The sequence below is a fragment of the Cyprinodon tularosa genome, unplaced genomic scaffold (genome assembly GCF_016077235.1).
Source record: "Cyprinodon tularosa strain WSP-4 unplaced genomic scaffold, ASM1607723v1 ctg418, whole genome shotgun sequence".
In the NCBI taxonomy this organism is placed as follows: Eukaryota; Metazoa; Chordata; class Actinopteri; order Cyprinodontiformes; family Cyprinodontidae; genus Cyprinodon; species Cyprinodon tularosa.
In genome coordinates, this window is record NW_024039139.1 from 1083250 (window position 1) to 1110000 (window position 26751).

Sequence of the window (26751 nt, forward strand, 5' to 3'; positions counted from 1 at the left end):
TCAGGAGCTCAGTGAATTCCAGCGTGGAACTGTGATAGGATGCCACCTGTGCAACAAATCCAGTCGTGAAATTTCCTCGCTCCTAAATATTCCACAGTCAACTGTCAGCTGTATTATAAGAAAATGGAAGTGTTTGGGAACGACAGCAACTCAGCCACGAAGTGGTAGGCCACGTAAACTGACGGAGCGGGGTCAGCGGATGCTGACGCGCATAGTGCGAAGAGGTCGCCAACTTTCTGCAGAGTCAATCACTACAGACCTCCAAACTTCATGTGGCCTTCAGATTAGCTCAAGAACAGTGCGCAGAGAGCTTCATGGAATGGGTTTCCATGGTCGAGCAGCTGCATCCAAGCCATACATCACCAAGTGCAATGCAAAGCGTCGGATGCGGTGGTGTAAAGCACGCCGCCACTGGACTCTAGAGCAGTGGAGACGCGTTCTCTGGAGTGACGAATCGCGCTTCTCCATCTGGCAATCTGATGGACGGGTCTGGGTTTGGCGGTTGCCAGGAGAACGGTACTTGTCTGACTGCATTGTGCCAAGTGTAAAGTTTGTTGGAGGGGGGATTATGGTGTGGGGTTGTTTTTCAGGAGCTGGGCTTGGCCCCTTAGTTCCAGTGAAAGGAACTCTGAATGCTTCAGCATACCAAGACATTTTGGACAATTCCATGCTCCCAACTTTGTGGGAACAGTTTGGAGCTGGCCCCTTCCTCTTCCAACATGACTGTGCACCAGTGCACAAAGCAAGGTCCATAAAGACATGGATGACAGAGTCTGGTGTGGATGAACTTGACTGGCCTGCACAGAGTCCTGACCTCAACCCGATAGAACACCTTTGGGATGAATTAGAGCGGAGACTGAGAGCCAGGCCTTCTCGTCCAACATCAGTGTGCGACCTCACAAATGCGCTTCTGGAAGAATGGTCAAAAATTCCCATAAACACACTCCTAAACCTTGTGGACAGCCTTCCCAGAAGAGTTGAAGCTGTTCTAGCTGCAAAGGGTGGACCGACGTCATATTGAACCCTATGGATTAGGAACGGGATGTCACTTAAGCTCATATGTGAGTCAAGGCAGGTGAGCAAATACTTTTGGCAATATAGTGTATATTGCAATATTTTCCCCAGCTATCAAAATCAAATGAATAGATTAAAAAAGCAAGTGATGTTATGTTCATCAGAAGATATTGATTATTTAGTTATTTTGGTATCCATGTTGTTTGAGGTTTGAGTCGGTCCACGTCTTCCACTGTGACCGCCTCAAATACGGATTTGGAACCGCATCGCACAGCAACAGGGCTCCACAGCGCTTTCTGCCAGAGTGGCGGTGCAGAGGAAGCCCATTTTCCCCTCATTGTTTTAGGTAACCCTGTTTCATATCTAGTAAGTGAAGGATTGATATTAAATCTTGATATTAAAGTAATTTAAGTAATTTCCCTCTGGGATTGTTAAAGTATTTCTGATTCTGGTTCTAAATTGGGCAGCCGGATAACACGATATATCGCCAAAACGATTATTTCTCACACCCCTATTATCAATGTCAGCTGCATGCTTGACTGTCTTTGTCAAAATACAGCGCTGCTTTTACCGATTTGCAAGATTTTTATCTGAATAACCCAAAAGACAAAGAGAAAAAGGATCACACGCCTCATATCTACTATTAAGCATGGTGGGCAAAGATAAAAAAAAGACAGAAATTACTTTATGACAGCCATGAAATATTTTTCTTCCTTAACGATCTGAGATGAATGGAGCAATAGAAAAAGCAACTAGGCTGCTTCCGGTCTCTGCGCGATATGATCAGACAATCTGGTGAAACATGAGGTCAGTTTGGTTTCTAAACCACAGCTTGTCCGTTTGGTCATAAACTTAGAGCAAACCTGCACTGGAAAAAAACAAAACAAACAAACTGTAGGTGTCCTGATGGATGAATATTGATTTTCAAAGTGTGTGCTTTATTTTTATCATCACTGTATACCACGGCTACCAGCTCTAAGTATTATGAAGTTAACTTTACTAAAACAATATTAAAACACAAACAGGAACAGCATTACAAGTAACAGAAATGTATAATGTGTCTGAAGGGAAAAAAAGATATTTAAAAAAACAATCTTGTTTCCAAGAGACTGACAGGTTTCTGTTTGCTGCGATGCATCATTATTGTTCAGCATGAGCGATAATTTATGCTGTAAACGTTCAATGTTTCTATCTGTTCATTTAAATGACTGACAGCCAAGAAAGGACACTAATGCCTGTTGGTGAATGCTAAGATTATTTCAAATAGACACACAGCTGTCATACCAGCATGTTTTTCTTTTCCAACTTTTCTAACAACAAAAAAATAAAAAAATAAAGAGGTTGTTAACTTGTATGGGAACCCTAATGACCGTCGGGAAATATGCGGTCACACAGACGGCAGAGATGAGCTTGTTATAAGCTTCATAGTCTCTCTGTGCATGCTCCTTGGCTCTTACCTTGCGCCCATCACTCGCGTGACAGTTGACGTTGAGCGGCGTAAGCAGGGCCATTAGCTTCTCCTCGTTTCCACTCCTGAAAATATTAAAGAACCAAGAACACATTACATACAGAAATAAATAGAACAGCAGAAATTTAGCAAAAGACACAACAAAAGACTACATGTTTGTGTAATGTGCCACAAACATGATTGCCTCTTGATGAAATCACAATGATTAACGTCTTGGAGCAAAGAGAGAAAGGTATCTGAGAGAGGAAAAGACAGGAAAGGCAGAATGATTGGATTCCTATCCAAAGTAAAAAGTCACTTTATCTGTTTTATTGCTGCAGTTTGGTTGGAGCAAAGCTGATGAGCAAAAGCCGATAACCTGGAGTTACTTCCTGCTGGTTTCTCTCCCAATCTTTTCTTTTAAGTTTTTTTCTTTTTTCTTGGCATATGGAGCTACTAATCATGTTTGAAACTGTTATGGATAGACATTGAATCCTTTCACAGCCTTTAGAGGATTAATTCTCCTTTAACTTCCGAATTTCACAGAGGGCCTAGTTGGTTAGCATTCTTGTTTAGTGTCATTAAAATCAAATTTTAAAATTATCATTTAGTTTCAATTTAAGTATCAATATTGTGATTGTGAAAATACATTTATTTGAATAAGATCTCTGCACAAAGATGGCTCCCTGATCATAGAAATGTCCTGGAGACCAAACTTTGTAATTATTCAACTTGACCAGGCTAGACAGCTAACCAGCGAGGAGAAAACTTTTACTATTGCCTAAAGAAAAAAGCTACATTCTAATAGGAAGGAAGAAAACAGGCCTATTTTCAGAACCAATAAGAGAAACTTAAAAAAATATATATATATATTTCCTCTAGAGGCATGTTGGCTGTTTATTCAGTCTGCCACAAGGAGAAGTGAGATGATGCCCTCTTCATGAAAAGACAGCGTGGGAAGGAAGGAAGGAAGGAAGGAAGGAAGGAAGGAAGGAAGGAAGGAAGGAAGGAAGGAAGGAAGGAAGGAAGGAAGGAAGGAAGGAAGGAAGGAAGGAAGGAAGGAAGGAAGGAAGGAAGGAAGGAAGGAAGGAAGGAAGACACAATGAAGAAAGGACCCACCAGACAAGATTAGGATTAAAGTTTTTAATCCTACATTTTAATAAAAATGTTTACATTCACCCAACCCTGGAAAATATTAAATATAAGCTTCATGCTTTTCAGACAGCACAGGAGCCCTGCATCAGCCATCTAATTCAAGGAGTATTTGTCCCTTCCTCTCACAATATGCATAATTTCTCACAAACAGCAACTAAAGCCCTGATCTAGACCATAAACTGATATTTGCATAAACTATAGGAACAACATTCTGCAGGCCAAGGTACCATGGTAAATGACTGACCATGACCCTAAGATCAAAGTAAATTCCTCCTAATGACGGGGTGATGAGGCAGTCACGGGCTCAGCTGTCAGGCGGCCATGCTGGGTTTACACATAAACAGCCCTCTGACCCCTAATACACTGGGGTACCTGCTCACTAAACCAGCTGCTTCCTGATATGTTTGTGTATTAAGCTGGAAGAGATGGAGGGCAGTGGAGGAGGGAAGAGTGGGCAGGGGGGGTCTGTTGAGGCATCAAGCGCCCTGCCACCCACACACTATTCAAAAATCAGGCGCTTTTCCACTACTAAATGTGAGAGCCAGGCACAAAAATATGATAAAAAAAAACACAAAACACACAGCCCACATAAACTGCCTGCAACCATAACACGCCTTTAAAACGCACAAGTGTTGCCGGCCCACAAGTGCTGGGTTCTCTCAATCTGAAAATACAGGACTGGTGTGGGAGCTGAGTGTGCTTGTGCAGGCAATGAGGTGGATGAAAATATTATAAACAAAGGGAGGGAAAAAAAAAAGGAAACAGGAAATGAAGACTACTGTAAGGTAGCTGAGAGAGATTAAAGAAGGATGGAGATTAGAATAAAAACAAAAGATGTAATGATGCAACAAAGTGGGCAAATACATAAAAAAAAAGCAGAAGAAGGGAGCAAAGTGAAAACAAAGAGCATGCAGGGTCTGGTACTCACCTTGCAGCCTCCAGCAGCTCATCCTTCTTGTATTCACCTAAATGGTTACAGAAGATCATGGTGTCAGACAGTTTCCCGCTAATGCACATCAGCCACACAGAGACACACATGATCAGCCAAACACAACAAACATGTACAAAGGCACACGCTATCTACAGGAGGACACCATCTTTCCTATTTTCATTTAACCCCCCCCTCTGAATCACTGCCTCTGCCATTCTCTCTCAGTGCGCACCCCTCTGGCTACGGTGTGTTGCCGGCAGCGACCACAGCACATTCATTGTTTGGGCGATGAGCGGCGGACCGGCACACGCGCTGCCTCTGTGTCTCCGTGTGTCTGTCCGTCCCTCCCTTCTCCAACGCGTCGCTTTTGGGAGTCTCTGCTGCTGCTGATGCTGCGTCCCATTGTCCCCTGCTCTCAGTCATCTGTCTCCGTCTCCCTACATCCGACTACCTTTGTGTGTTTTCCTCTTTTTTTTTTTTTCTCCAGTGGACTCTGGGGGCACAGTTATCATTTTAGAAAAAAGGAAATAAACAAACCCCTCCCCCTATCTCCCTCCTCCTGGCTCCCTCTCCAGCTCTTTGCTTCCCTGCTGCTACAGTCACAACAATTACACCTTCCCATATGCGTCTCTTCTGCAAGGGACATGGCGGCGGGCAGCCTTTCCAGGAATCATCGCCACATTTTGCATAATCTAATCTAGAAATAAAAAAAACAATCAGCTTGAATACTATGGAGTTTGGTTGAACTCTGTTATTTCACTTGGATGGAGAGGAAAAGGTCTTTGTCTGATGATAATTTAATTCATGTTTTTTGTTTGTTTTTTAAGTTAACACAGGATAACTAAAACAGAATGATGAAAACAATCTGTTTAATCTGGAAACAGATCTATTTCTTGAATTAAAAAAATGACTGACAAAATAATGGAAAAGAATGTATAAAATAAAAAACCAACACAATATTTCGCTCGTAGACTGCTGGAGATATGCACCAGCCCCACTGCAACCCTGATGCATTTATTTCCATGGTTTATCAAAGAAATGTCAAGGTCTGTACAACCTACCTCCATGTTAAGCAATAATAGTCTTTATAATACCATTTCGGTTAGTCAAGTTATCAAAAATGAATAGATTATGCAACTATAAAAATACATGCTTGCAGTAAGCCTCTCTCAATATATATATATATATATATATATATATATATATATTATATATTTATATAAAAAAAACAATTTCTGAAGAATAAACAAGTCGGACACAATCATGAAGTGGAACGAAATTCAATGGACTTTTTAAACTTTCTTAAATAAAAACCTGAATAATTGAGTGAGCAATATTAATTCAGTTCCTTCTACAGATTCTCAATTAGATTAAGGTCTGGACTTTGACTTGGCCATTCTAACACCTGGATATCTTTATTTGTGAACCATTCCACTCTAGATTTTGCTTTATGTTTTCGACCATCGTCCCAGTCTCACGTCTTTTGCAGACTCCAAAAGGTTTTCTTCCAGAAAGGTCCTGTATTTGGTTCCATCCATCTTCCCATCAATTTAACCCATCTTCCCTTTCCCTGCTGGAGCCCAAACCATGATGCTACCACCATTGTGTTTAACAGTGGGGATGGTGTGTTCAACGTGATGAGCTATGTTGCTTTTACGCAGAACATAATATTTTGCTTTTTTGCCAAAAAGTTTGATTTCAGTTTCATCTGACAAGTCACCTTTTTCCACATGTTTGCTGTGTCAACCAGGTGACTTGCAGCAAACTTTAAACAAGATTTTTTAAGTAATTGTTTTCTTCCATAAAGGCCAGATTTGTGCTGTATACGACTGATTGTTTTCCTATGGACAGAGTCTCACTCCTCAGCTGTAGATCTCTGCACTTTACCCAAAGTGATCATGAGCCTCTTGGCTACATCTCTAATCGGTCTTCTCCTTGTTTTAGCTGAAAATTGATAGGGACGGCAGAGTCTTCATAGATTTGCAACGGTCTGATACTTCTTGCCTTTCAATATTATCTCTTACACAGTGCTCCTTGGAATTTTTAACCTTTGAGGGAACTTTTTTTGTATCCTAATCAGGCTTTAAACTTCTCTACAACAGTATGTCGGACCTGCGTGGTCATGGTGCTTGTTTCTTATAATGCTATCTGTGCTTTAAACAGACCTGTGAGAGTATTACAGATGCCCTATTTGTCAGTGTGGATAATGTAGTAGGATGATATTTTCCTCTGCACTTTCAAATGTTAATGGATTGTCTTCTGACATGTAGTTAGTGTTTCAGTATATTCTGATTTAAAAAATAATTAAAATCTGTCTATTAACAGACAGACAAACACTCAACCTCTCCTAAAAACAAAACCTACTTGGCGGAGGTAATTATAAAGTAAATGCAACAAAAAGTTTATTATACTAAATGCAACAAAATCTGCAACAAAAATAGCAGATTAATGCTACACAAAAGGCACATATTTCGTTCATATTTTTCTCATATATTCCTGAGAGGGAGAAGTGAGAATAGCAACAATGCCCAAGACATTTAAAAGACAGCAGATTTCCAATTTCACACCTAATAAAACTTTAACTGCCATTTCGACTGGAAAACAAATGTAAGGGCATTTCTAAAACGTGCAAAGTCTCCCTGAGACTTGTAAAATTGAAATACGAAATTGAATAAGAAAATCAAAGGAAGAGCACCAGGTATGCTGGAGATAAACGAAAAGAGTACAAAGTCGAAGAGGATGGCTTTGGTACCGAAAGCAGATGGAGGGGTGGGGTTGTGTGAAGCACGAAGAGGAGAGGAGAGGTTAGCAGTGAGTGAAAAAGTGGGGTAGGAGGATGGAACAAAGGATTACAGATGAAAGAGAAGGGATGATTAGGGATCTGGAAGCTGACATGCATGGATTTGACACAGTGTAATTGGTGTTAGAGAAGCTGGGGCTGAGCGGGAAGGAGGGGGAGGAAAGGGGGAGACCGAGAGAAAGGAACAGACAGAACTAGAAAAAGGTCAAAACACTAAATTTGACTTCTCAGCCATTTTTAAACTGAGACTGATTCAGTTTTCCAGAACTAAAATGACAGCCTCTTCATTAAGCTGATTTACATTTATTATGCAAATCATCATAGACATCAATGTTAGTGATCATTTTAACTCAACACAAATAGACACATCTACTTTAATCTATATCCTCACAGTGCTGTCACCACCATTTTAAGTCTAAGTGAATTCTATTGGAGAAAAATCTGTTCAGCATAAAACAAAAAGAGCCTTGACTCTCTTTGTTTTATTAATTTAAAAATATACAAAAGGAAAAAAAATCTTGTAATTGCACAAACATGTGCTGTCTTTGCAATAATGTTCTCATCTTAATAATAAAACAAAGAGCTTCCACATTTACTACATGTTCAACCTCAGAATAAAAACGACATATCAAAAATAGTTCAATCATTCAAAGATTTGTGAGGCTGTTTCAAATGTTTAACACAAGGAAAATTTATATGGCGATTTAACCACATCTAGTGAGAAAGAGACAGGTTTTATGACATGAATAAAAATGGAGCCGAAAAAAAAGGATTTTAGCCTCGGACTGCTTAGAAAAACAGTTTGGGTTCCTGTGATTTGAGAGTTCTGAGTTAAAAGTCATATGCTTATTTATAATCTAAATTCTAGGTGCATCACATAATGAGAAGTAAATCACATCCAATGTTTTGATGTCCAAAATTGTGTAAAGGTTAGGTTTAGTAGTCTGGGGGAACATGTTTGAGAGGATTGTGTGTGTGCATGACTTCAAGCAGAAGACACAAGGACGTGTTATAGCCCAGGACAGGCCAGCTACCTTCTGAATGATGATGCATTGTGGGAGAATTCCTGCAGACAGAGCAATCATAATTTGAATTCCAGTTGTGTGCTGGACCGATTTTTTTTATTTGATATGGGCATTTACAAAGGTATTTTTTATTTTATAATTGTTTTAATTGAAATAAAAGCCTAGTATGCATCAAACACCTCGCCTGAAAAGATGATGCTGACTGAGCCATGAGTTGCCTCAAAGCCCAGCTGTCTGCCTGTGTGTGTTAGTGGGTGTCTAAATCAAATATTACTTATTCTAGAAGCAGTTTATCTATGGATTCACATTGACCGGCTTTGAGTCGGGAGGTGACCGATCTACTTGGAGTTGCAGCAAGGTCACGAGTGCTGACGCTGTAAGTGGATCTGTGTGCAACGAGACCTTCCAAAGAGCAGAAGGACGACAAATAAATGGGAGGTGGATTAAAACTTGTAGTGTTTTAGCACTTGCCTCTTACATCATGTTATTAATTGCTTCACAGAGCACACCAAGGAGAGCTGGTCTGGAATAATAGTGTTTTTTTTAAGCTACCAATTCCACCTTCTCATTTGAATGTAAATGCTGGTAGCCACTATGAACTAGGGTGTGGGATTTATCTTTACACAGCAGCCAAATCCCCTTAGAGAAACTGTTTATGTTCATTGCATACATAAGTTAGCCAGGGTATGTTTTCCTTTTCTTTTCTAAATAAACATTTCATAAGGACTCAGTAGAGCCTTGGATAAAGAATCAAAAATTATCTAATTACACAGAACCGGTTGTCATGACATCTTTGAAAGCAAATGTTTGGTTTGACTTTACAGAAAGGTATTTAAAAACATCTCCAGCTAAAGAGACTCTAGAGCACCTTTCCTATTGAAATAAGCAGGTTAACGCAGGTTTTTGAAACACGAGTCGACCAGCTAACATTCTGCGTTTGGCCCGCTTCTCATTGGTAAAAGAAAATCTGGGTCTGATCCCCGCCAGCAAGCTGTGTGGCCTCTGAACCCCCATTGCTTCATGTCTGGTGATACCATCATGCTGGGTTAGCGCTGGTGATGTCACCAGTGAAATAGAAATCAGGAAAGTAAACAATGGAGAGCAGACTTTTTTTTGTTTGTTTGTTTTTTTTTTTATTCCCATCACGCTTTGTAGACAAATTAAACCTGGACATGTTTGGCCAAAGCTGGAGCAGATATAAAAACCAAAATACTTTTCTGGAGAAGTAACCTCATACTAAATTTGAAGGATTGTGGTGTAAATATTGTGATTCCGGTTGTATCACAGTTTCAGGGAAAAGGTATGTCTTACCTGGATCTAAAAGGGAACATATGATTGGAAAAAATGGGATGATGCTAAATTCCTTTCCACAACAATGGGTTCTACATTTGATTTATTTGCCTTTTAAATTGCTATGACATCTGTTATATCTTGTCACTTTATAAATCTCCATTTCTAAATTTGACTAAATGACAGATTCAGCAAAGATCTCAACCAGTGTGACATATAGCCTAGCTGAAAGGAATTTTCTAAAAACCTAAACCTCCATTTTCATGTTCCCGCGGAGGGTCCGCCACATTAAGTGCCATGCCAAACCACATAGTGGTTAGGGTGAGTGGACCGTCCAGCTCTTGAGTATGCAGGGAGTCTGCATCAGTTGCAGGCTCGCTGGAATTTGGCAGCAAGTGTAACAGCAGCCTTATGGCGAAGGAAACACATGCATTTAAATGTAAATTCCACCGATTTGCTGCATCTTCATCACACGAATAATCTCAAGTTAGGTATTAAAAAAAATTCTTAATTCCAAAATGGAATGTCCTCTTTGAAATCGTTTTATTTAACCGTACATATTTGTTTTAAGAAAAGGGCAAATGTTATATTTTATGTCACCCTGTGCCACAGACCTCACGTTTAATCAAGGCGCCTTCCAGAGCTGTGAGTGTGACTTTATGGCAAGTGAGACTTGATAGCTAAGTGTAAGTTTTTAGGGAGCAGTTTGGGATGCGGTCCAAATACTAAAAACGGTTCAACTGTAATTTTTAAACATGACTATATTTAAGGATTGGCGATATGTTATATTATATATTAGCACATCTTTTTGAAATGAACAAGTAAATTCGTCTACCATTTTTTTACTCTCATCACCAACAAAGTAAGTAAAAGTAATCAGCTCCAAATAAATTCATCTGCTTTGTATAAGAATAAACCACTGAGGCATTGATTCCTTTGCACTGAAATCATATTGATCTTACAGTAGGGAAATGTTCTATATTAATACTACTGCATTACTACATTACATACAGTACATACATTTGATTCATTAAAGGTCAACAACAAGACTGCTCATCACAATAAGCCTCCATAAAAATCCATTATTGAAATACTTAAAGAATTTTCTGCAAGTTTACTTTGTTCTATTTTTATTGCCCATCCTCTCCTATTATTGAAGGTAATGAAATACTGACATTTTATCTCACTTGAATTATTCTGAGGATCGAATTCTATCCTACCGGACTGAATGATTGCTAATCCATCTTTTATAACCACAACTTCAAGTCGCCCCCTTAATTTTCTTAGTAAATCCACAAAACTTTAATCCTAAATTCTGCTTTTATTGTCAGTCTACTCTTGCACAGCGACCAAGCATCATTCACTCAGAGTTGTGGAGCTGTGCAATGACATAGAAACTAGCCAATTTCAGCTGAAGGAAGGGAGCCCGAATAGCGTAAATGAATCCTGGAAGTGCAACACACACAGATAATAAAAAAATATATTATTTTTGTTTTGGCTCTCTTTGCTAGGTCATTCCTTTTTATTTTATTTTAACACAGTTAAAGAGAAAGCTGTCTGGGCTTGTGAAAGAGACAGAGCATCTCAGGGGAACTAAGACCCGGGTTCATTCATCAAAGGTGACCAATCGAACAGCAGTCATCATGGTAATCAATGAGTTTGTTTCAGATAAGGCACTGAAAACTACACACATTCCCTTTCCCTTCCATGCACACTAAAGGTGTGCGACTAATTTGTGCATTAAGAGGACACAGCCTTAACAGTATCCACAGCAGCCCTTTGTCTACATGATATCTATAGGCTCCATTTGGCACTGTCTCCTCCTCCAGCTTCTTTGCATTCACTGGAAGTCGCTTCAGTTCGTCTCCATCTGTCACTGAACCTAGAAGGTGTCTTCATCTTTTTTTTCCTTAAGGTTCTGCCGCTTCCCATGACATTCTTTGTTTTTATTCTGTCATTTGACATCAATCCACTGATCCCTTTCCATTGATATTCTCTCCATCACCCAGATGTCCTTCCTTGCACTTCAAACTACAGTATCAGATAATTTTTTCTGCCTGCATTCATCAGAGAGTAAAGCCAAATTTTCTTCCCTGTTAAATCTGCTTGCCCACCGTGGACCTCTCCTCTAAGAAACAATTTCTTTTTCACTTTATTTACAACAAAAAAGTCAGATCTAAACCTTCCTGAGAGATGAGAACGCAGTACCGATTTATATTTGTTTCCCCTTTTTTGCTTGAGTCACAGAGCACCAGCAGGAGCCTCTGCTGAGCTCTGTTAGTCTGAGCGGGAGCCAAGGTTGGACACAGAGCCTAATTGATTCCAAGAAATGAGGGAAAAAATGTCTGCCAGGAGGAAAAAATTAGATTAGTGGATGTTCAGGCTGTGACAAGATGACAGGAAAAAACTGTACATAAATGTCTGAGAGCCATTAAATAGTCGGATGACTTATTTTTCCTGTTCATTTCATGCCAACAAAAATATCCACTAAGACTGCCTATTTTTCAGCTCACCTTCTCCAAAGCTAAAAACATAAATTTTACTGCCTGACTGTAAATTCCAGCAAAATAAAGTCTTGATTAAAGATTTTCATTTTCCATTTTTGTAATTCAAGTGAAGTTTCAGACGAACTTTTGAAGATATAATCCTGTTTTCGATACTGTTTAGCACCATCATTAGTAAGGCATTTAGGAATCTCAGCTGGCACATTGCTGAAAAACTGAGCTAGTATTACACAATAGTTGTGGTTGAAATTTTTATAATAAAAAAAAACCTAATCTGTCCATTTTTTAATCTTAAACATTAATCTTTTCTAATTATTTTGTTTTAAATAACATTTCTACATGGCTTGGATTAATACCTATTTTTAAATAAGTAATAAAGCGCCCATTCTTTTAGCTAACATTATTTGCAAACTTTAGGTGAGTAGATACTTCATCGCTTGGTTTCTGAGTCTATTGCTGTTTTTTGCTTAATTTGGGGATTTTGTGTTTTCTCTGTTGACAACAAAAAATTATGATTACCACCTTAAGCTGTCAGTAATGTATTTCACAAAAACGGCTAATATAAAAAAAACAACAGCAAGAGACTCCACCAAAAGAGACACTGATCCGATACCTGGAATGGATGTCGGCTCCGATATTGACTAATTAGCTATATCTGATATTGGTGATTTGATACTGAATATCCAGTGCAATATACAGTGCACTTTGCATGGAACAGTTATTTTTTTCATTTTTCTGCTTATTTGTCAACAAACATGTTGTTGTGGCCCAGCTTTGACGACACAAAAAAGCGGAAATCCACAAAGGCCACAGATGCACCATGGACTTATTTTACGCAGGCAAAAGAAAAAAATGTTTCAGGTAAACTCCTTTAGTTTTCTCAGTTTATTTTTTCTTCAGGCAAGCAAACAAAAAGAAAAAGACAAACATTTTCCTCCATGTTTCTCTTGCCCTGGTAAAAAAAAAAAAAACAAGAAAACATACGTCCACCTAGATGCATGCTGGTCCTACCATTGAATGAGTATTTATAAAAAATAATTAACCTAAATTAATCAGAACCAAAAATAAATGAACATGACTAAATCACAAAAAAACGTTTCTAATTATTAACAAAAAATAATTGGCTCCTACAAATGTAAAGTACATTTAAATCTGTGTTCATTTATTACCTTTCTTTAACAATGTTTATGTCAAGGCTAATGCCCTTTCTCTCAAGGCAAGATAAGTGGTTCCATTCAACAGTTAAATCCAATGACTGTTTGCTCAGCCCAGGTATCGGTATTGGGTTGGATGGGAAAAGCATGGTGCGTGCATCTCTAGATCCATCACACCTTAACTGAAAACCATGACAAATGCATAAAAAAAACAAAACAAAAAAAACGAAGAGCAATTGGAAAACTTAATGAGAAAGTAGTACTACCATCAGCAGAACTAAATTTAATCTGATATATAAAATTCAGACACTAGTGGAGATTAGATAACAGCTAAGCGTCTCGATTAAATCGTCAACTCTGTTAGCAACTACGAATTTGGGCAAGGAAACTTTTCTAAAGTTATGTTTAGAGGTAAAAAACGGCAACCAGATTTTTTTTTTCTTTGTATTAAAAGTAGTTTTGCAGACAAATAACTGCATTACTGCCACCCAGTGGTTGGCTCAACAGCATGTAATCTCTAGATACCTGATGAAAACAAGAACTCACTTCTCTAAATTCTCACTTCATATGGTGCCATATTCCAATACATATTTAAATACTCCAAAATCATTATCTAAGGAATTGGATTTATCTAAGATTGGAGTTTCATGGTGTGTAGAACTAGAATTAAACATTTTAGTGGAAATTAATAGTGAAGAATAAAGCAATCAAGCCGACCTTTGGGAATACACCCCTAGGCATTATATTCCCAAGTATATCCTGGACCTTAACAGTTCTGTATATACCAGGTCAATAAGATGTCACTCTGACATATCCTTGCAGTCTCTCTCAAATTGAGCAACAGCACGACTCTTTGTGTCTGTCCAAAGCTTTGCATCAGAGTGCCAAGAGAGAAAGTCGTCCACGTCTGATGTCTATTCCCTTGATTCAAATCAATTTAAAGAGCAAAAACCCAAAGTCCTGCTCTGTCAATACCAATTTAGAACGGACATCTTGAGATATGCCTGCGACTCTGTGACAGCTGCTGTGATTCTTTCAGCTTGAATGAGCAGCCTGAACTAAAGAGACAATGTCTCTCTTTGTTGTCACCCAGCCTGCAGTACGTTTCACTCTTTGACACTTCCGTTCTTTCTGCCGCACCCAAGAGAAAACACTTTTTTTTATGAAAAAAAAAGAAAGCGAACTAGTGACACCTCTCTCAATTGGTAGGCTAATTAATTTATAATTAGAATAAAACTGTGAAAATAAAACCTCAACAATAGAGGAAGGATACAAGAGTCATTTTTTTTTATTGTATAAAGAGCAGCGACTAAACCAGCAAAAGATAAGTAGAGGGTAATAATGCAAAATTGTGCAATGTTTGTCATGTGCATCAAATACAGAAATGCAAACATTTCCTATAATCATGTATATCGCTGTCAATGTGTAACACATAATAAAGTTTTCAAAAATTAACATGTAAGTAGACTAGCTTTTTCAAGCCAGAAAAAAAAAATCACAGATGAGTTATGGATGGGTAATTAAGGGATTGGAAAGGATGGCTTAAAACCATTACAGAAAAACAGCAGACCGGGAAGAAAGGATTGGATAGTGTGGGTTTGTGTGTGTGTGCTTGTGTGGTAGTTGGGGGGTGACTTGGGAATTGATTTTTAGGTCTAAGAAGCAGCTGATCTTTGAATACCAATAGAGGTAATTAACAGGAGCTAATGGACTGTCACTCTCTTTCTTCTTATTTTTCTTCTCAATGTATAATCAGCTCAACATTTCTTTCACTCCAGAACACTCAGAGTTCACAAGAAATGAAACTCCTGCTGTCAAACTTCAACTGTGTACAATGGTTAGGTGGGTTTGCACCCCCACACTCCAGAGCTTTTAAGACTGTAAGAAAATAATATTAATAAAATAATAAGTTTTTTTCTTCTTTTACATGAAGTCTAAACTGGACCCCTTTCTCCCAAATTTATATGATACTAAATTCAAACAAAAAAGTAGAAACAAGGGCAGCAAAATCAAATATGTAAAAAAAAAAGATCTTTTAATCACCAAAACAGGTTCTAATAAATCTAAATTCACATGTTTAGCCTCCGATGAAAATGATCTATTTCTGACAAAAATGCATACAAAAAAAATGCATATTCATAGATAATATATCCACTCAAACTATTTTCTCTGTTATTTGAAGTTTATACAGTGTAATGACAAATACGGCAATTCTAAAGATAAGTTATATGGAACATAATATTCACACTATGCATTTGTTTTTAACTGCTTGTTATAGTTTGTTAAAATTAAAAGAGTGGTGCATTATTTATACTTCTTCAACTATGGCTTAGAGTTGAACATATGTACTCTATAGTTATTCATTTCTTTGGACAAAAAACTAGGTATCAATCACCATAAAGACATCCCTCTACATGATTATCTATTCCATCCACAAAACAAAAAAACAAACAGGGTCCATAGCAAAAGTACTTATAATCATTTAACTTTTTAAAAATGTGTCTAGCTGCATTTTGGGGGATTTTATCTTTTTTAATGAAGAAATAAAATAATAATGCCTCAAAACCAAACCATTTCTAATAGACAGGGGTGAAATAAATAGGCAGTCAAGCCAAAAAAAAAAAGCATGTTCTCTAATTCATGCTAAGAGATGTCTGGTAGCTCAGGATGAGCTGCACACTTCCAGGCCTCAGGAGGAAGGAACCGCTGGTAAACAAGCTATTAGAACTGTAACTTACAACTACGGCCTTTATAGAAGAGCATGAGGGAGAAGGACAAGTTTAAAAAGAAAGTCATGAAGAGCCCTTTCAAACCATGTCTGTGCCTATTGGCCAACGCTCTGACCAATGAGTTGACGTCCTTCTTAAAAATGAGTATAGAGCCTCTTCCTGCTCACGGTTCAACGAAAACCCAGAGTCTAATCCTTTCAAAACTGATTCCAAAACTGAGTCAAATGAAAACTGTTCAATAGTTGTTGCCATCTTCCTTGTTGTGCTTTCTCCAGCGTCGTGCAGCTTTGTCGCCCTCAAAACCCCGCCCGCTTTGCATCCAAAAATTCTAAACACATCTCTGTGTTGTGTTTGACCCGCCAGTTCTAGGGCCTGGGGCATTGATCGAGGCTAGACCAAACCCACAGGGAAAATTATGTTTGCCGCTGACGGATGGGGCTAGTTTACTAGGCTAGAGAAACACTGCAAACATTTTCAAGAAGATGTTCTGGTGAATTGACACGTAGAAGTAAAGTTTTTGCTCAAAATTCACCGAATGTGGAGGAATTGTCTTTCATTTAATGTTACAGGTGATGAAGATTGTTTTAAAAAGACAAAATGCAGCAAAGTTTCAAAGGTACAGTTACTTTTCTTAGATGCTGAAAACGTTTATTAAAACCAAATGGATTTTCTAATTAATGAACACTAAAACACCAAGAGCTCAATAACTATATTACTTATTACTGTTGAATGGATCAATAAAGTATTTGAATCCACATCAGAGGCAGATGGACATTGTTGCTCCTAAAGTGTCCTTTGCTTATTTCCAGTAAAATCCCTAAATTTAACTCAGATGTATTGGAAAAAAACTGCATTATTAGATTTATAAGGTGTTGGCAATGATGTATGGGAGTGGGAAAATCTTCATTTTAGTGTGTGGGTGGTAAATTGAAGATCATACAATTCATCTGACAGCGTTTTAAGCCATGTGCTTCTGTGTGAGATTGACAGAGTTTGGGGAAAAATATAAAGTGCTGAAAGGAAATAAGTGAGAGGCAGCAGGAGGAAAGAATACAGAAATTATGGACAAAGCGTCGAAGAGAGTAAGACCAGAAAGCGTGGCTGATGAAAAGATGAAGAGCGAAGGGGACGCCTGCCATAGATGCAAGCTCATTAAACAGCACATTAGCTGATGAGGAGTAAAAAAAAAAAAAAAAAGACCGTCTGAGATCGCTGGATGCAAGAGGGAGTGTTCAAGGGCAGATGCAACTTGATGAAAGTGTCTTAATCACTGCTTTCTGGCCAGAAAAAGATCAATCAGCAGCAACAAAGCAGACTGATGGAAAGCAAAGTTCCTGCGGCGATCCAACATTGGCTCCCCTTAGACTTCTCACATCATTACTTTGTGTTTTTTTCCCCCAATTACTAATCCACTGTTTGCTAAAGGGATATTTTAGACTGTAAGCGATACTAGTGCCTTAGCTGTTGGACTTGGGATGAACTCAACCTTCAGACATGACTGAAAACCAGCAGCCATTACTTAAGACATTGTATCAATTAACTAACAGAGTCAATTCACTTTTAAATGAACAGAAAGTGTATTAGACAAAGAAACATGTTGGAAAAAGCCTGACATAACAGCAACACACATCATTTTGACTCTACCCTGTGTGCCCTAAACATTCAGCTTTTACCTAAAGACAACAAGAACATCAATAAACTATAATAAGGTCATGACATTTACATACAGTTTAGAAACCATGACTCAACATAGCTAATTCTACTTTCTACATCTGCTTTTATTTTTGTAATGCCTCCCAAACGATGCAAAGCCTAAACTTACAATCTCAGTTTAAATAGTCAGCATCCTTAAAGACTGAATAAAGAGAGGAGGTTCAGCATAACATCGCTGTGAGAGGAAACGCCAGTAACTCTAACGAGTGGTATGTGGCACCATTTGGAGGTTGTATTGTCTGGCATGAAACAACCAAAACCACTACGGGGCATTAAATGAGGCCCTTGGGGCAAAACCAGCAGCAACAGGAAGACAAATAGGGTTTTTAGTATGAATATTTGGTATTTTTAGTCTGGTTTATGAATAACCAAAACAAATATGTCTGCTTTTTATATCAGCCATTCAATCAATAAATATTAACAGTACCTTAAAATTTCTGTTTGTGAGTCTCATGGTTCACTGTTTGAAACTATAAAGCGCGCAGCGAGACATCTCCATTGCCTTGAACTTGTGGGAAAACTTGCTCATCAATTATGCCATTGACAATGACAACGCAATGGATTTAATCACTAAAAATTTTCTATTAAACTGTGGGAATTTGATAACAAAAATATCATGCAAGGCCAAAGATGTACTTTGAAAAACGCCAGAAAGCAATTCACCTATACACAAACGAATAAAAGGTAGAAAAGCCATGCCTCTCACTGTGTTCTCTACAGATCTAAGGTAAAAAAAAAAAAAACATTATTTGATGATATGAAGCAAGAAAATCCAAGCCCTTGATTTAAACAAACATGACTCAGACTAAAAAACATTTACGTAATTAGCTAAAAGCAGCTGAATGAAGATGTGTGGGGGGGTTAAGAAAGGACAGAGTTTAAAAATACACTGGTTGTATAACAGCTTCATATCACAGCAAAACTGGCTAAACAAAGTAAAAGTGGATACTATGGAGTTATTGTGTTTTTATTAAATTCAAGATTGCTTTTTTTTTCTTGAATTTAATAAAAACACAAAAATAACTCCATTGATATCTAGAAAGGTCAAAAAATTAGTATTATTCTCTCACCAAAACAATAACAGTAATAAAAAAATTGGGACAGTTATAAAAGAGAATTGGTCTAACATATTTATACACATTGGTGTTTAATGTCAATTTTACGGATATTAAGAAAATTAAGTAATAGAGGAAAAAAAATTAGATATTTGTAGCATCACAGGGAGAACAATAAACTGGGTTTAACAGCTGATTTCTCCTCACTGTGTTTCTTTTTAAATAGGCTCCAATATGCATGTCCAGTATGGGACTAGGCGATAAAACAAAAACAATACATATTCCAATAAACACCTTATTAAAGAAAGGATTTAGCTTTTCAAACTCTCATACCAAAGCTAAGCAAAGTGGGTAGTATGGCTGACCTCATTTTCTAAAGGTTAAGTTTAAATAGGGTTACAATCATTAACACAAATTAAATAATCAATGATTTTCCATATAAATGGTATAAAAGGCTCATATGGTGAAATAGTTTTCTGCCATATGACATAGCTCTTTTGTTGTACTTCTGACCGTGACGTACGATCAGAAGTGGCTCCATTTTCTGACTTAGAGAACTGCTCTCCCTGCATCTGTCATAGAAATTGAGCTCAATGTTTACGTCCCCAGTGATTACAGACAAAGATACAAGGGTTACACTTCAGTGATGTGGCTGTTCATCTGAATCAATTGCCAGGTCAAATTTTCCAATGCCAACCAGTCATTGTTACCCTGAAGGCTCCCCAACTCCACCCTTCCTGAACATTGGACATATCTTTTTTACATTATAATCTGTAGTCCATAATCTGCTGTGTATAAGAGATTAAATGGGCCCCTCTAGACTCATTATCATTCACCTTCTTTACAAACGGGAGCTCCTTTAGGTTGTGCTGAAACAAAAACCTCCATAATTAGCTCCTGGGGTGTCTTACCATTTACCAGCTAATGTCTTTTATAACCTGATAAAGGTAAACATAATAAAGCTTCTCCTTTAACATGACAAATAATTATGGTGTAACACATAAAAAAAAAAAAAAAAAAAAAAAAAATCTGGAAAAATGTGTATATGCATCAAATAAAACTTTTTATTTTAATTTTGCAAGGTGATACAGTGGGAACAAGTATAAATGAGTCATGTTCTTACTCATTTTATTCCACATTCCAAATTAACAGTTTATTATCGAAGAGCAACCTGTTGAATTTGGCAGAGCAATAGTGTTAATTTATGACTGAATGAGCTTTCGTCACAAACAGACTAAACTTGTAAGATTTTCTCAGCTGTGATTTAGAGGTGGAATAGATCAAAGCATCTAAGCTGAGAAAAAGAAAAACAACCCTTATCTCAAACAAGGGAAGATTGTTCTTGGATAAAAAATTTACGATTTTATCAGATTTGTTCTAAAAACTAAAAGCCCTTGATAAAACAATAAAAAAGCTTATTCCATTCAGAACCTTGAACCTTTATCCAATAATAAAACCACCTCTTCGTGCGTTGCATTAAACGCATCACTTATTCCGATAATTAATACTGTAGGATTCCTCCAGAAAGGCACAAAGTGTGGGTAGGATGATAATTTATGTAATTAGCGCCTGTCTTTAAAAATACAAAGAGGGGTTGCAAGTTCAAAGCATTGCAGAATAAAAATACGAAGAACAAAAATAAATCCCAACCTTTTCCACAATAGGATAAGACAACAGACAGAGATGATTAAGATGTGTCAACCAGGAAAGACCAAATGTTTTTATGACTTAAGTATGTAAATTAACACCTAAGTTATAGTTATCGGAAAACATTTCAGACCTTTTGGGCTAGTAGAGCCTTTTTCTAGAAAGGTACATCTATGTTATTTCATTAGGCAATAATTTTTCTCGGATTGAAACAGGACTTGAAATTAGACATACAGGATCAAATATGTACAGATAAGCTCACTAATGTTTGGTTAAATTGGCAGCTTGTTGGTCTGACATCTTGTTCCTTAATTCAATTCAATTCAGTTTATATAGCACCAATTCACTACACATGTCATCTTAAGGTACTGTACAATTCAACCAGATCATAGAGTCAAATTGATTCAAAGTTTTCTAAGGAAAACCAGTTGATTGCATCAACTCCTTAACTTGAATGCAATCCCTCACACTAAGCATGCTTGTAGCGACAGTGGAGAGGAAAAACTCCCTTTAACAAGAAGAAACCTCCAGCAGAACCAGGCTCAGTGTGAGCGGCCATCTGCAGAGGCCGACTGGGGTTCAAGGAGACAGAAGCAGAGATACAAAAAGAAGCTGTAAAATGCGGCCCCGTCCAGGAAACACACAGCCAGGCAGACGAGCTCCGAGCCAGCTCCCATGTCAGAGAATGAAGAGCCTGTTTGTTAATGTGAATCCGGATTATTTATACCATTTGTGAACAAAAAAATGCAACCAAAGACTGACAGCAGAGAGCAATGCAAAGATGTTCTGATCAAACCCCATCTTTTCTTCTTATTTACTTTTCCATGTCCTGTATTCTCTGTTTAATTAATGTAGATTGCCACCATCAGTGTGTGAGTGTGTGCGTTAATGGGTGAATGAATGTAGTGTAAAGCGCTTTGGTCAAGTCTCCTGACTTGAATAAAGGCGCTATATAAGTACATGCCATTACCATTCCATACCATTCTATAATAGATTTAAGTTATATTAATAATTTCTCCAACAGCAGAAAAGTTTACCTCCTTATGGGCATCTGTTTTTAAATTATAGTTACATGCAGTGTTTATGACTTCCATTTTGACCATATACTAAAATTTAAGTTCCCTCTTGAGATATACATGTTTACATTCATAAATTTCACGATTTCTTGTAGATAGATAAAATAAATAAAATAAAAAATCTACAGTCATGATGATAATATTAAAGCTGACATACAGTACCTCCACTATTGGAAAAGTATTGGGAACTGCAGATATCCAATTTTAAGAATCAGAATGGGAATAGAAGTGAAAAATATGGATCATTACATCCATTATCAAAGTAGTGGTTTATTTTATTCAGTAAAACACAAAATAACTAATTCATGTAAATTGTTAATGAAAGGGAGAACAAACAAGCAAAACTTTTAATATGTGCCCTTATCTATATAAAAGTAATAAAATAAAAATGCAATAGGACACATTGCAACATAGACAGCCTTGGTTATCTCAGGGTAGTCTAATCCAGCTATTTTGTAACCTGTGCTAGTAAAGAAAAAGCCAATAAGACACCAGGTTCTGCATGCCTTACGCACACCTCCTGACAGTCCAACACCCCCAAGGGACATTTTGAGTCATCCAGATGTGAGTTAACTCAGCTTAATTAAGTCGACTCAATTAAGTCCTTCAAGTAGGGTTTCAACCAGTCCAGTGCTGTACCAGGAAGGCTGCAATAAATGCTGCACTAAGGTCCAATAATACCAGCACTGTGGTTCTTCCACAGTCTGCATTTATACGGATGTCAATGAACACATTGACAAGGGCAGGTCTCTGTATTGTTGTGAGGACTGAAGTCTGACTGGAAGATGTCAAGGGGCTGGTCATTGTTAGGAGGCTGTTTAACTGCTTAAATCTGCTTTTTCAGTAATCCTACTGAAGTATGGATATAGCCACTGACTTTTCTCTACATGACCAAGATCAGCATGGAGATCCAAATAAACCTTGCAATCTGCAAACAGGCTGATAGTTGTATACTGCACCTCTCCTGGTTGAAAAACTTGTGGAGGAAAAATATTCTTTTGCTGTTCTTATTTAGAGGTTTCTGGTTATATTTTCTTCAAAACTAAACAGATTTAAAAAAAAATGTTTTCAACTTTTATCCAGCTAATAATAGGAGAGGGGATCATTAATAGATGCCATCTTGTTTCAAAAGCACTCATATCGCCTTTATTACCCATGTAATATGTGGCAAACACATCTCTGTCCATGTACCAACTCACTCTCCTCTTCAATGCTCTTCGACAGCAGCTGCGTTGGGAACAGCTGCTGACAGATGTGGCAGCATTTAATAACTCCGACAAAAAACACTCAATCTTGCCTGCATGAATAAATCATTCTCCACAGGATTGTCTGCCCTCGTGTTCTGCCACAGTCCGGCTCATCTCGGAGGTTTCCAGAGGTCCGTCTCATTTACCATGGAGGCAGAGCAGTGGGGACTGATGATGCAATGGTGTGTAAAAACAGCACTGATGCTGCAAAAATCAATTGAGTCAATGTCAAGAGCCCTTGTGAGGAGGAGCCAATGAGTTTTGTTGGATCATGGCTGTCCTAATGTCTCTTTGCTTTCATAGCTTGCATTCAAATGTACCATGTAACATAGAAAACAACAAACAAAAGAGTATATATCTATTTTACTCAGTCTGGACCTATTTAAATAAGTCTGGACCTCCTATTTAAATCATGAATGAGCCACCTTTTTGGGGAAGAAAAAGTCCTTCCAATTAGCCCCATCCATCCCTTACTGCTTCCAGCTACGTAACAAATAAACCTCTTGAATAGAATTCGCCTAACAACGTGAAGAAAATGAAAGAGTCTATACATCTTGATCAGCAAATGGCAAGCAATGTTACTGGTTTTTGAGACTTTGGCACAGTGGATGGCAGGTGTAAATTAATAGCAATGGGGTAAACACGCTGCAAACAAAAAACTCCAACAAAACCAAAGTGTACCACAATGTCAAGGTTTGAAACCTTCTGCTCCTATACACGTCGGTTCTGTTGGAGGCCACCTCTGTGAAAAGCAAAGCCAAATATTTCAACAGCAACAACATGGACCTCAGCTCCCTGAGGCCAGAAAATATTTTCAATAAATTGTATTTATCATGTTAGAAAACGAATTCTCCTTATTTTTAAGCCAGCCCAGGAAAATTGTTCTCAATGATTAGAGAGTGGAAAAAAATGACCAAAATATACCTTTTTTTTAATATATGATAATCGCAATCATTTTATTGTGTTTTTGCTTCAGAAAATAATGCTTCCAAAGGAAAAAATATAGCTGAGAGTTTTATCCAGAGAAATTTTGTTGAACTAGTCTTTACTCAATTGTGCATTTTTTTCCCAAAAAAAAATATATACATTTCTTCAATCATTGCCCGCAGCTACAGCTAACACTTTACAATAAAACCGCAGACTTTCGTTTTACAGTGTGAGTTCACAGCTCACTTCGTATGTTCTCACACTGCGCGTCCCGACACTCTGATGCAATCTACCTTCTTACACTGTAGGTGTAAAAACCACGTCGGACTCAGCTCCGCAGTTAGATGGCGTTACCTGGACTCGTCTATCCGGAAGCCAAACCAGTAGAAGAGGAATATGAAGCTCACTGGAGTGAAACGTAGCAATTTGTGGAATGTTGTGCTGAAAGCCCTAAAAGGAAAATGCAACAACGTATTTTGACAAAGACATGGCTGAGCAAACTTGGCTACTATGCTCTGTCAATTTTACAGAAGGAACTCCATTTCACTCGCACCCCCGCCATGATTCTGTGTTTTCATCTGAGAGGAAGGCGAAGAAGAAGAATCCTTATTTGCTCATGCCCACTGAGTGATTTTCCCATGACGGCCGACTGAAAATCAAACATGTTTGATTTTTTTACCGACTTCACGATTACTGATCGGGAGGTGGTCTTGAAAGGCTGATCGCCCCTCGTTACCCCCTGTACACTACACGACGCACGATCAGGCTGAAATTCGACCCGTTCGAAAAATTCTCACACCATAGGAAAGTCGGCCCGAAAAGGGCAGGAAAAAAAAAATCGCACAGTGTAAGCCCGGCTTAAGGTGCAGTATTGGCCTGGTCTGCTAATACCTTGACTGTCGTAAAGAAGGCAGAACGTCATTTACGCTTCCTAAGATTTCTAAGGAGGGATATCATCAACCTAAGGCTGCTAGTAACCTTCTTGCTACCTTCCTCTACCCGCTGTGGTTTGTGCATTTCTTTTTCTCCATCTTGACTATTTTCTGCTAAATCTGCCCATCTGCCTCAGTGCAATGGGCAAACCACGTCAAAGCAGATGGGAAGAGGTCACAGAAGGTGGTCAAGATGCGGCAGGAAAAGCTACACTTCTTGCTGCCTCAGCAGAGCGAAGCTCATCGTCAAGGACTTCACCCGTCACGCCTACCACCTGTTTGACCTGCTGCCTTTTGGCAGACCCTGAAGGTCCAGGACAAAAAAATTCAGGGAAAATTTATTCCCATTAGCTCTCACAACTCTGAAAGCACACATTAACTAAACTACTGCTGGTTTTTTCTATACATTTCTTTTTTTAATACTTCTATTAGGTCCAAAAAGTTCCTTGATGCAACCCTGGTAATATGTCTGTACTTGCAGCCTGGTTTACTGTGTACATGAGGTTTTCTGTTCAAACTAAAATCAAGTTTATGAATTTTTTTTCCTCCAAAGACTGTAGTCAAGATTCTGTAACAGAGTTTTATTAAAACTCAAAGGGCAGCAAATGAAATACTGATTGTTGATTTTTTTTATTCATACCAAAAAGGTGAAAATTCTTAGCATTGATTCTAGACTCTTCGTTCCAGTAACCAATCAGAGCTGATCCAAAGGAAAAGAGATGATTTTCATCTCTGGCTGATTGAGATGAATCAGTGTTTTATTTGGCACCTGAACATTTACTTCAACTACATTTCATGCTGAAACACCTTATGACACGGCAAGTGAAGATAATACTCTAACTTGCTGCAAGATTTTCTTTTTTATATCTTACTATTTGCTCTTTTTGCTTTTCCACATCGAAGCTCTTTTATACTAAAGTTTCTTTAATCACAAAAGTAGTTTTTGTTTTGTTTTTCCTGCCAGTGCGTTCCATTAAGTTTACCTTTTCGTATTTATGAGCACTTAAAAAGACCTTTATAATTGTTTTTTATTGTCCATACATTAAAATTACATGTTGATTCTCACTACAGAGGAACCAAAAAAAGACTTCTCATAATGCAGGAAATCTTGTAATAAAATTGCAATACCCTGCTTTTTTTATTCTACCACGCATTTCTGAAGTAAACCAAGTTAAAAAGATATTCTCATTTAATCTCAGTCCATAATCTTCCTCCATGCAAATCAAATTTTATCAGTTTGAAAACACACAGTACATTTTATAATTAAATCTGTGAGGAAAAATGAGTTTGTGTTTTGCAGCTCATGTATCTTAAATGCATCATATTGTTCTTAATGTATCAGGTTACGCATCTCAGCGGCGACAAAACAAAGACACCGTCACACTTTGAGAACCGGCTCCCGAATCGCTCTATGCAGAACCTCTTCATAAAAATGCATCAAATTGAGATCCAGTGCAAACATGACTCAGTTCCTGCCCACACCAATCCATCAGGAAAGGTTGTATTTCATTACTAAGAATTTGAATATTCAGCAGCACTTACATAATGTTTACTCAAAGCCTTTAGGCCGCATCATCTGAGCCGAAGCGGCACACTTATGATGATGATGAGGGTAGTCGTGATAATGATCATTGCTCCATACACCAGCACTGGAATGAACGAGCACTGTCAAATCCCTCTAAGCTCAAACTGTTTTCATGTTGTTTCCAGAATTACAAAAGAAGCAGCAAGGGAAGACAGAAGAGGGACCAGGATGGTCAGAAACACAGACTTCCTCCACATATAGGGGCTTTATTGAGCTAGAGAAGATGAACGTAGGTTCCATTACATAATAAAATGGAAACGGGAACCTTAAAGCTAAAACCAAGGGAGAAATAAACCGTGAACACAAAGTTGAGAGAATTTGGGATGTACATCTGTTTCTGTGGAATATTTCTCACACAAGTAAGGTGTAATATTTGTGTTTCTTTCTGTTACTTGTAATATTTTCAATATATCCTGGCATTGTTCTATACATTTTTCCTTTTCTACAGACTTTCAGTCTTTCAGAACCACTGCACTGATACTTCCTCTTGGTGTGCACCATATGGTGTATAATCTGAATG

The 26751-nt window shown here is 38.0% G+C and overlaps 1 protein-coding gene across 2 annotated transcripts in view; it reads right to left on the reverse strand.

The window, feature by feature from the left end:
• Window positions 1–26751, reverse strand: part of LOC119792394 (poly [ADP-ribose] polymerase tankyrase-1) — a 101660-nt gene that overhangs the window by 56638 nt on the left and 18271 nt on the right. The window contains exons 1-3 of one of the 2 annotated variants that reach the window (XM_038299016.1): window positions 4780–5034; window positions 4545–4581; window positions 2472–2547 (exon numbers count right to left, since the gene is read on the reverse strand). In XM_038299016.1, coding sequence (XP_038154944.1) covers window positions 2472–2547; window positions 4545–4581; window positions 4780–4825 — 159 coding nt within the window. In that variant the 5' untranslated portion in view covers window positions 4826–5034. Of the gene's footprint in view, window positions 1–2471; window positions 2548–4544; window positions 4582–4779; window positions 5035–26751 lie in introns of those variants that run through there. The other variant, XM_038299015.1, reaches the window with a different exon arrangement.